The 12,099-nt window shown below is 32.3% G+C and overlaps 1 protein-coding gene and 1 long non-coding RNA gene across 2 annotated transcripts; one reads left to right on the top strand and one right to left on the bottom strand.

The window, feature by feature from the left end:
* Nucleotides 1–3,166: 3,166 nt before the first annotated feature.
* LOC113520623 (NADH dehydrogenase [ubiquinone] 1 alpha subcomplex subunit 6) lies at nt 3,167–5,099 on the bottom strand. The gene is made up of 3 exons (XM_026906011.2): nt 4,882–5,099; nt 3,867–3,982; nt 3,167–3,343 (listed from the first exon to the last, which is right to left on the bottom strand). The coding sequence occupies exons 1-3, from the start codon at nt 5,009–5,011 to the stop codon at nt 3,215–3,217; spliced, it is 375 nt and encodes a 124-aa protein (XP_026761812.1). The 5' UTR covers nt 5,012–5,099; the 3' UTR covers nt 3,167–3,214.
* A 235-nt stretch (nt 5,100–5,334) lies between these two features.
* On the top strand, nt 5,335–9,129 carry LOC128201222 (uncharacterized). Its single transcript, XR_008253121.1, has 3 exons — nt 5,335–5,585; nt 6,303–6,464; nt 8,313–9,129. It is a non-coding gene; the product is annotated as an uncharacterized LOC128201222 (long non-coding RNA).
* The last annotated feature ends 2,970 nt before the right edge of the window (nt 9,130–12,099 follow it).

The following is a 12,099-nucleotide window of genomic DNA, read 5'->3' as shown; positions in this document are numbered from 1 at the left end:
ATTATATAAAACCAATAAATACAAGAAAATGTCAAATTAAAACCCTATACTTAGTATTTTGTTAACTATAATGAACAAAAACATAGACTTTTTATAATATATAGGTGGTAAACAAACGTACATACAGCCCGTCTGTCTGATGGTTAACACTGATGCCACGTGTGCATATCGAATTTTCTAGGGAATAGGTACTTCAGTAAAGAGCTCATTCTATAGTTTGAACGTTCGCGGGAGGAAACTCCTCTGAAACCGCAGTGCACGCCAATTTCGGTTTTAGGATGTGAAGACGAATTTTCTGTTAGTCTGTCTATATGTGTAAGTATTTGGACGTGTCAGCACTTCTCAATTTTTTTAAACAATATCTGATAACTAATTAAATAAAACCAAATTACCAAAAGGAATGTTTGGTTTTGATTTTGAATTAGAACATTCAGCATTGTTTAATCTATACCCTGGGGTTCTTCAAAAGGGGGGTAAAGAGGTTTCTTCAGGGTCGGCAACGCGCGCGTGATACCTCTGGTAACCGCTTACCATCAGGTGGGCCGTATGCTTGTTTGCCACCTCAGTGGTATAAAAAAAAACCCTCAAGAAATTTCTATAGCCTCCCCCTTGCTATTGCAATTGCCAGTAGTTGCTATGCTTGGCAGGCGGATTGGCAATTGCAGTCAGGTGTTAGAGATGTTTTAAGAAAGATGCTACTGCCCATTCCTTAGTCGGCTCTTACGACACCCACGGGATAGGAAGGGGTGATCTATTCTATGCTGGGGCCACACGTCTAATAGAAACGGCTAAAAAAAGTATATAAATGACGCGGACAGTCACACAAGCATTTTTATAAAAATACTCACTGATCTTCCAACGACAATCTTCTTCAGTTTTCGGTATGTCGAAATATTTAACAATAAACAGAATAATATATTCCATTATTTCCTTTTTTATACAGTTACAAGTGTGGATTAAAAAGTACTTGGTCTGACACAGATCTATTCATTTTTAAAATAATTGATGGATAACTATCCACATTAGTTCACATCAGTTAACCCTTCTTTATAAAATGTTGGTTTGGAATTTCCATCATAACACTGAATGCCCAAAAATTATATAAAAGAACAAGTTCACTTTAAGTTCATTGTATTTAAATACCTTTTTAATGCCCATTTCAGAAAAAGAAACATAGCTGTCAAATGTATTGTTTTAACCATCTTTTCTTTAATTTTGAACATGAATAATATAATATATCACTTGGATTTATTTCACCAATAAAAAAAAAACATGCAAAGAAGGGTTAACTCTGTGAAGCCTTTTGTATCATATTTTCTATTGGTCAATAAAGTTAAAAAAAAGTGCGATCAATTGTGATTTTATAAATTCATTTATCAAGCAATCAGCCACTTTTTTCACAGGAGAGCAAATTAAGCAGTGTGCTGTCATTAAGTACCTACTTCCATAAGTAGGGGTTTTTATGAAAGGTCATCATGATGATAAGCTCTAATATATTTACAATTCAAAAAATGGATAGCAGAATTCAAGCATGTCATACTGCTCATAGGCGATGGTTACCATCTAGTTACCACTTTCCATCAGGTGGGCCGTCAGCTTGTTTGCTATTCTAAATTGCATGAAAAAAAATGTAAAGAGAAATCTCACAACTTACTAATTTAAATAATCTTTTAAATATTTCCTTTTCTGAACATACCAATACTTCAATAGATTATAGTAAATTTTATTAAAAGCAATAATATCAAACTATAAACTCTATTAGATCTATAATATCTATATTTTTATTTTATATATTCATACGAAATATATATTTAAGATTTTTGTATTGATAATTAGCACTAACTCATAACGTATTGTCTTTTCAGTTTTTTTACCAAAAAGTCCAAAATTAAACCAGTCGTTTAAATATACTAATTTCCGTCTCCAGTACGAGCCTCTTATAGATGCCACTGGCAGAAATGTTCGTAAAAATAGCAACCGATTGCCGTTAATGAAAAGTTTGCGCGTTTGACGATTAATCAAGACTCTCGAAAACAGTATGTATAGAATATATATATAGAATATTGGTCTATAGTTTTTCAATTGGGTATTGCATCCTTCTTGAAGAACAGAACTACCGCATTTCTGCTCCACCCCTCGGGCGTACCACCGTTATGGATGATGTAATTAAATAGAATAATTAGGACTACAAGTGTCGGTTTTCCACCCGCTTTCAGCTCTGCTGTGATTTTGTCTTCCCCCAGTACCTTACCGTGAAAACAAGCTGTTTCAATAGATAAGGATATTTTATAGATTGCATGATGATAATTCATTCTAAACCACAGGTAATATAGTTAATTTATGACTTTAACTGCACTCAAATAAGTTCTTATATATATTTTTTTTAAGTTAGGTGTTTACATTAACATGGCACACTCCTCTAACTTTTTATTTTAACGTATGTACTCTATTCGTGTTTGTGAAGAAACATATTCAGTAGACGTAGAAAGAGGTTACTCTTATAAATAAAAACGTCAAATCTCTCATAAACCTATTTTAGCTATTGAATCGTTGCATCTTTTTCTTTTGCACTAAATGCTCAATTTGGATGAACGTGACAAAACTGTGTAATAGTTAAAGTAGGTTTATAGGTTTATTTTTTATAAATAAGGGGGTGTTTTTAAGAAATTTTAACATCATCATTATTATTTTACATTAAAAGTCAAAAGTTTAAAAAACATAACTTCCAAGACATTTGCAACTGCAAGCTAATTTTTACTAATTTAATATTCTAAATTTTTCTTTCGATTTCAGAGAGGTATGTCATGCCATAAACAATCTTTACATAATGTTTGTGGTAATTATGTTCTTTCAATTTTAACTACTATTTTCTAATGAAAAGGGTCACACACCACATCTATGATAGTCTCAAAGACATTTGTTTTGAAAAAATACAGTGAAAACACAGAGTAGTATCTACAGTGTTTTTTTTTTTTATTACAAGATGGGTTTGCACTTGATTTTTCCTCACCTAATAATAAATGATGATAAGATCTAGGATGGAGTATGCTTGCCCAGAAGATACTTATTTACTATTGATTTGAAGAGAATTAATTATTAATGAATTTAATTTCATATTGAGTATTAACTTTCAGTAAATAACACTAAATATTTTTAAATTGAAACATCTATTTACATAACTTTTATTTGAGAAACTAGGTAGATATCATATAATTTATTCATTTCCAGAGAAAAATTTTGAAAGGAAATCCTTTGGCTTCGGTTCTTCAGTTGGTTTGAAATAACTCATTATATGACCTTTTTGTTTCCACAATTTCACAGTTTCTTTTAGCTCCATTTGTCCCTGAAAATAAAGAATAGTTATATATTAAGATTATGAGTTGTGTTTTATATAGATTACCTAGTTAATAGTTTGATCCACTTTCACTACTCCATAATTCAGTAGCTTTCCCCTCGATGTTTTTTTTATACTTCTTAAAATGGTTTACATGCTGATAACCTACTAATAGACATAAACAACAATAATAAATAATATAGTATTATTTGCTTATATATAATGTAAAAAAAATACTTTTATTAAGTTATATTTTTTAGACATGGAAGATATAATTTGTAGAATTTGATTCCAATCAGCTTTAAGAATGTTTTTTCTTAATATTAGTATATGTAAATATTATTTTAGTTTAATTTTATCAACCCTATTATATGTAGATGCATAAAGCTTTGTTATTTATATGTTGTCTATAGGAGATGGTTACCACTTTCCATCAGGTGGTCCGTCAGCTTGTTTGCCATTCTAAGTTGAATAAAAAATAAAAAAATTACTTAACTTCACATTTAGGTAAAATTTAGTAAAAAATATATACCTTAATTACAAGCATATCAACAACTCTGATATCAGTGACATCTTTGTTTTTCAAAAACAGTTCCTTCAGTTTTTCTCTGCATTGTTCTTCCGATTTTGGGATGTCGTAATCCTTCACTGCAAATATGATTACATTTATAAATTATAATAATATTTAATATATAATATACAATAATATCTAATAATATTATCCTATGTATTTTATATTTCATAGAAGTCAAGAAAATGTAACATGGAAATTTTAGATATATCTAATATTAATATATTAGAGAGTAAAATTTTAATATATTAGAGAATGAGGGCATTGTTATTAACAAAGGCTAGGGACCAATGGAATCACTGTTAGGAAAATTGTGTTGGTTAATTTCTGGTGATATTGTCACAATCATCTATCTGATCTGTCTTCATAGTTATCTGTCACTCATCATTGGTATACCACCAATAGTGCAGGTGCAGTAATAACCAATCCAATTGTTGATAAAAAAATATACATATACTAGCTTACCCGCTACTTTGTCTAGGTGATTGTGATATGTTCACTGACTGCGAGAAAAGTAGCCTATAACAGTTTCCAGGGATCCATCTAGCTCTATTCCAAAATTTATCATAATCAATTTAGCGGTTTACACGTGAAAGTGTAACAAACAAACAGAAAACTCACTTCAGCATTATAATATTATCATACCATACCATATCAGCAGTTAGTTGTCCATTGCTGACAATAGGCCTCTTCCTATTGGGGGTTTTGTCAGTAGTTGCCATACTTGGCAGGCGCGTTTGTAACCGCAGTTAGGCCTAGGTGATGTTTTAAGAGATACACGGATGATTCTATCCCTTGACCATTCCTTAGTCACCGTTTACTACACCCACAGAAAGGAAGGGGTCGCCTATTCTATACCAGGATCAAACGGTAATTTATTATATTAGTTAAGGATTATTATAAAATTAAAACGCTGATCTAAAACAATCAATTTATCGATTTTCTTACTACGATGACATAATAGATAGAAACATACCTATGTGCGGAACTTGACGATACCAAGCTTTGTACAAATTTAGTACTCTCTTTCTAGCTTCCACAGAATTTAAAGAAAGTAAAGGCTTTACAGTCTTAGTTCCAACTTGTATGGCTTGTCTTGTAGTCATTTTTTTAAAAATAATTTGGAAATCTCAGTTAATGAAATAAAATAAAAACACTTCTGTCAAATTGTTAAATGTCAATTATAAGTTTTTTTTTTTTTTTTTTTTTAATTTATTCATGACCATGGATACAAGTCCTTCAGTCGCAGACATAAATGATATTTACAAAAAAAGGACTGTAGAACAAATTACTATATAAACGCAATTAACAATATTGATAACATAAAAAATTCTTAAACTTTATCTACAGTATTAGTAATGAAGTTAAAAACAGACGTAAAATAAGCTTCGTTGGATAATAAATCTTGAACGCGGCGGGGAACGCATTGTGAATGTTCCTTCGCAATATCACTAATATCACTAACAAGTATCAGCCGTTGAATGTTGAAATTTTGACAGTCAAATATAATGTGTTTTATGTCTGCATTGTCTTGAAAACAGTATTTACACTTATTGTCACTAATAATATTGAGTCTGTTGAGGTGAACTGGAACTAAGCAATGCCCGAAACGAAGACGATTGATGATCGTAATAAACTTCCTGCCGCAGTATTTAAATTTGCTATACCAAGGTTTAATTGGTAAGTCTCTCTGTAACTCCGCATACCATTTCCCTTTAGTTTCAGTTGTTATATCCCAATGGTCTTTCCATATTTTTGCTAAATTACTTTTAAGTAGTCGGTAATAATCTGTGAACGGAACTTTCAACATTTCCGAGTGATCCTCATCGTGTTCTCGACTAGCTGCTCGATCCACAATTTCATTCCCTAGTATGCCACTGTGCGAGGGTACCCACACAAATTCTATGTTTTTACTCTGACTCAATGTTCGCAACAGATCTTTAATTTCATAAAGTAAATAATTTTGCTTATACGAGTAATTACAATTACATAAAGATTCCAATACACTCTTGGAATCAGAAACTATTAATATATTTATATTATTTACAAAGTTATTTACAAATATTAAAGCACTTAAAATAGCATAACTTTCAGCTGTAAAGATACTACAATTTTCTTCCAATTTAATACATTTTGTGAGTTTCTTTTGTGGATCATAATATGCTGCCCTAACACTGTTTGCACTTTTAGAACCATCAGTATAGATTACATAGAAATGTGATTTCTTATTCAAAAATTCAAGAAAATCAAATTTGTTATGTACTAAGTCTATATAACATTTAATATCTAGATAGTTAAGCAATGAATTGTAAGGACATTTGTACATTGGCCATTTAGCATTTACATAAATATGATTTGCTGTATTTTTAACATTTAACATTATGATTGGAATTTCAGGCAAGGGGTTAGAAACAATGCTGGAAGCTGAGATATTGGAGGATACAACAGAAGAAAATTCTACTGGATATATAATATTATTAAGGACCATATTTTTATTGAAAGACAATTCCTTCAAACAGAAACGTTGAGCCAAATGTAAACGTCGGAGGGATAATGGAGGTATGCAATTTTCAATCTCCATAGAATTAATAGGAGTGGAGCGCATGGCTCCACAAATTATTCTTAAACTCATATTCTGTATCACATCGAGTCTCCTCAACAATGTGGTGCTAGCATTCATATAAGCCAAACTACTATAATCAAAATGACTCCTAACAATACTTTTATATAGCAAATTTAGAGTTTTAGGGTCAGAACCCCAAAAAGTTCCAGCCAGACATCTCAAAACATTTACACTTTTCATTGCATTTTGGGAGATATAGTTAATGTGTTTATCAAATTTTAATTTGTCATCTAATACTACACCTAAAAATTTATGATGATTAACAATTGGGATTACTTTATTGTTATATAAAACTTTCACTCTGGATAATACAGATGGATCTCTCTCTCAACTAAATACCAAAACTGAGCTTTTCTCTGAACTGATTTCTAATTTTAAAAAATTGCTATAGTAATTATGAAGCTGAAATAATGCAGAATTAATGTTGTTAATGGCCATATTTAAATTTTGATCTTCACTATATAAAAGCAGGTCATCAGCAAACTGAAGAATATTAACTTTTGAATTATCCACATAGTTGAGGATCTCCGATGTGTACAAACTATACAATAAAGGAGACAATGTGGCCCCTTGCATAGTCCCTTTGTTAACATTTTTTGGTCCATGTAAAATGTTATTATATTTAACAAAAACAGTTCTATTATTTAAAAAACTAAAAAGCCACTTTAATGTTTTACTTGGCAAACCCAAGTTATGCAACACATGAATTAAACATTCTATATTCACATTGTCAAAAGCACCTTTAACATCTAAGAATACACACACTACATTAGAGTGACTTAATTTTGCTTTTTTTAACACAGATATTAATGATACAAAGCTTTCAGAACAACTTCTGCCCTTTCTGAATCCAAACTGTATATTTGGCAACTTATCTTGTGATTCAGCATAGTAGTCCAAACGAAATTTTAACATGTTTTCAAAGAGTTTACCTAAACATGAAGATAAGAAAGAGATAGGTCTATATGATGATGCACAATTTACAGGTTTATTGGGTTTTAGAATAGGGATAACACACTGGGTTTTCCAAGATTCTGGTATAATTGAATATTCCCAAAGTTTATTATATATATCTAATAATATTTTCTTTGCATTAGGATGTAATTGTTTAATTAAAAAATATGTTATACCATCCAACCCTGGAGCTGTATCTTTCCGACTTTTTAGTGAAATGTGGAACTCATGTAATGTAAAGGGTTTATTAATAAATGAGTTACTAGCATTTTCTTCAGACAGATTCAAAATATCTGTTATATCATTTTGTAAATGTGATGATGCTGCCAATGAGTCTAAAAACTCTGGTATCCATTCATCATTTGGGTTTCTATTTGAAGTATTATCTAATCTTTTAAACCTTTTGATGTAACTCCATATTCTAGAAATAGGTGTTGTTCTATTGAAACTGGTGCACAACTGATGCCATGACTCTGTGCGTTGTTCCCTTAGAATTCTTTTCTTTTTAGCATCAACTTTTTTGTAATTTATGAAATTAGAAATTGATGGAGAATTTCTGTACTGTCTCAGGGCTTCTTTAGACTTTTGAACAGCATCATCACAAATGTCATTCCACCAAGGAGCTGGTTTTCTCAAAAATTGGAAAGATTGTTTTAACTTTTGTTTAGGAACTGTCTTATCTCTTATATTATATAAAATATATACAAAATCATTATATAACTGTAAAGGTTCAGTACTGTTATAAATGTCTAAGTGAGAAAAACTAATTTTAGATAAACTGTAATATTTAGACCAATCTGCTTTATTATATAAATATTTATCTTCCACAGGTCTAACTTCATATATTGATGGCTTCACATTTACACGTACCTGAGTCGGATAATGATAACTGCCCATCGGGTCATCATGGACTTTCCACTCACAAAGAGGAGACATTGAAGGACTAACTAAAGCTAAATCTATTGCTGATGCTTGCCTGTTTGACACTGGAACAGTAGTCGGACTACCATCGTTCAACACATATAAATTGAATTCATCTATAAGACTGAACATAATATTACCTCTACTATTGTTTGTGTTACAACCAAACAAAATATGATGTGCATTGAAATCACCCATAATGAGACATGGTTTAGGAGTATCCAGAAGTACTTTTTTAATTTTATTGGTGTGAAACTTTCCACTAGGGGGACAATATACACACAGAATATGTAATTTACCAATAGATGTTTCTATTGAGATGCATAAATTTTGAACAGCTTCAAAGAAAGTAGTATTAATAATATTATATTTAAAATTTTTCTTAATTAATATACCAATTCCGTTGTGTGGATTTGTAGAATTTTTGAAAATAAAATTATATGATGCAAATCTTGGAATTTTACTATTACTTTTAAACCATGTCTCATTAAGTAAGCATATATCAATATTTTGTTCTGTAAGATATTTTTGTAACAGAACTTTTTTACTCTGTAAGCTTTGTATGTTAAATTGTGCTATGTTTATATATGTATCCATAAAACTAAGTTAAATTAGACAATAATATTTCTTTAATTTTCTTATGAGTTATTGACATTTTCTCATTGTTGTTCCCAAGAGCAACAAGAGATTTAACGAGAGCATTAATTATAATATCATTATTTACAATTTCATCTTTATTTAATTCGGATTTATTTACATTTGAATTTAACTGAGAGCTATATACATTACTGGATTTTTCCAGATTTGGAAAATTTTTTGACTCTGAAACATTTGAAGGTATACTCACAACAGTGGCATAACTAAGATTGAGATACTTGTTCCTCTTCTCTTCCATTTTCTTCCTTTTAATGGGACAATTCCTAGAAATAGCTAGATGATTGCCACCACAATTAATACACATTATCGTGTCAACATCACATTCTTTATACGAGTGCTGACCAGCACATGATGAGCACATCTGTACAGCTCGGCAAACTTTGGCTGAATGGTTAAATTTTAGACATTTGAAACATTGAACTAATGGTGGAATGTAAGTATGCACAGGATATCTGAACAACTGAATGTAGACATATTGTGGCAATGTTGTTGCTGCAAATGTGACAGCAACTGTACCTAAAGGTGTAAGGATCCCATCTACTTTTCTCATAAAACGTTTAATAGAAATTACTTCTGCGTCACAGCTAATATTTTTATATATATCTTCATTGGACATATCTGTCGGTACATATCGAATAACGCCGGTTTTTTCTGATAAATATGCGGGTACAAAAGCTCGAAATTTATTTTTATTCAAAAAATGGTCCATTTTAAGAAAATTATTTGCTGGTGCCGGTTTCCTGAACGTGATGCCAATTTTATAGGCGTTCACTCGATGAACTCCTACGATACCCTTTACATTTTCTGTGAATAGTTTAGTCAAAGTCATAGGATTTTTATTCCCTAATTTTTCGTCTTCCGTTGATTCTACATATACTACACAATCAACACTGTGATTTTCTGGGAACTGTCTCTTGTAATTTGGTTTGGTGTACATTTTATAATTATCAGAAAGTCCTGAATCATTAAATGCTAATTTGCGTTTCTTTGCCTGACCTTTTCTTTTCCTTCCAATGTCGACGGGGTCTCCCCCGTCGCTACTTACACTCATTTTCTTTGCTATATATTACAAACTGTCTACAAAAAGTACTTAATACACAAATATACAAAATATTTAAAAATAAAATTGAAAATAAAAAAAGAGAAAATTTAAATCGCCCGCTCAGTTCAACTTCCCGCCAAAAAGTCCTGTCAATTATAAGACAAGGGCAGTATTGCCAGATAATTGGGTCGGAATTCGTCAAAAATTGGATCCTAAGTAGTCTAAATCGTATCGGCTGTCTACAATCGTATGAATGCAGTGAAAACATGCATTTGAGTAGCGTTGGCGCTCCATCCTAAGAACAAGCTCCGTCTATCTTTAACCCGCAGTGGTGACCGTGTGGTCTGTATGAACGCATAGATCAGACGAACTATCGCATTGCTGAATACTCTTTTGTTTATGAAATGGTAACCCCGCCTGCGCTATCGGTATAAACTGGCGGGGTACAAATGAAGGATGATAGATAATGATGAAGTAAGTCAGTTGGCTCATCGTAACGAACTCAATAATAAATCAATCACGATGGTTTTCATAGAGGTCGATTCGGTGAAGTATATTGCTAGCAATGGGATCTAAAATAGATTATAATTTGAATTTGAAAAAATAATTAAAAACAATTGATTTGCGCGACATTACTAAGGTGAAATTCGAATGTTGCATACTTTTTGGCAAATTAATGATTTAAAGCAAGTTAGTGATTGATTTGGAATTTATGCGACTGTTTTCATCATGCAGCGGCGCCATTTAACAAAAGAAGAGATGTTACGAGCAATAGGTATGCTCCAAACGGGGGTTACTCAGCGAACGGTTGCTGAGGCGATTGGAACAAAATAAAATGTGCGGTAAGTGGCTGAAGAACTCTGACGGGAGGCGCATTAGCACTCACCGGCAAGACCGATTTTTGCATGTTGCCGCGAGAATGCAACCAAATGTTACAGCCATGCAGTTAGTTCAAAGGCTCTAGTCAGAGCATCAGTCGCTTGTGAGTGACCAAACTGTGAGGAGAAAATTGCATGAAGCTAACCTGCATGCTCGCAGACCGCTTTGTACTCCAGCGTTGCGTCGAGGAAATTGTGGACGAAGATTAGTGGTGGGCCCGTGAACATTTGCTTTGGGAGGATATCTAGTGGTCTGTAGTACCTACTGTTTACCGATAAGTCCCGATTTGGTTTCCATACTGATTCACGAAGAGTACGTGTATGGCGAATTCCTGGTCGTGAGAACCGTTTGCGACAGCCTCAGAAAATCCATCCTTACTACGGCGGGACAATTATGGTTTGGGCGGGAATTCCTGTCGGTGGCAGAACAGACCTCGTATGGATCAGAAACACCATGACTGCTGAAAAATACCGTAACCAGGTGCTAATACCAATTATCCATCCCCATCGACTACAAATGGGCCAAGAATTCACACTCATGCAAGACAACGCCCGCCCGCACACAGAGCGAGTCGTGACCAGCTGTCTACAGGTACACGTTGTGTCGGTCTTAAGCTAGCCCGCGCAATTACCAGACCTAAATCCCATAGAGCACGCGTGAGACATGCTCCAAAGTAAGGCTCTGAAGGATTTTCCTGCAAACATTGCAACTGAAGAGCAACATTTTTTGCATCTAAGCAGGACCTGGGACAATATATAATACCACAGCAAGACTGATCACTTGATTCAAAACATGAAAAATCGCTGCAGAACCGTTATTAATGTCATGGGTGGTTTTACTGATTTCTAATTTTATTATCATTTTCAAAAACTTGAATACTTATCTTTTATTTTAATTAACTTTCTAATAAAAAACATACATCTTTAATTTTACCATTATTCCATTTTTTGTCTTTACTTAAATAAAATTGAAATTATGTAAAAAATATGACTTTATTTTAAAGTGTAGTCTGTTAAATGGGCTTTTCAAAACTATATACATGTTGTATGTTATTTATATTTTTATTTTAGTAAATTGAGAAAATTCAAAATATCCCTAGACGATGTTCATATCGTCAC

Source organism: Galleria mellonella, unplaced genomic scaffold (assembly GCF_026898425.1).
Source record: "Galleria mellonella isolate WM207_F2 unplaced genomic scaffold, CSIRO_AGI_GalMel_v1 utg36, whole genome shotgun sequence".
Lineage (NCBI taxonomy): Eukaryota > Metazoa > Arthropoda > Insecta > Lepidoptera > Pyralidae > Galleria > Galleria mellonella.
This window is presented reverse-complemented; position numbering and strand designations above follow the sequence as displayed.

Coding starts and splice junctions, on each gene's coding strand:
- LOC113520623 (XM_026906011.2), bottom strand. CDS start 5,011: ATGACTACAAGACAAGCCATACAAGTTGGAACTAAGACTGTAAAGCCT. Junction 3,983..4,881: donor TCGTCAAGTTCCGCACATAG/GTATGTTTCTAT, acceptor TCATATTTGCAG/TGAAGGATTACGACATCCCA. Junction 3,344..3,866: donor TTGATATGCTTGTAATTAAG/GTATATATTTTT, acceptor CTTTATTTTCAG/GGACAAATGGAGCTAAAAGA.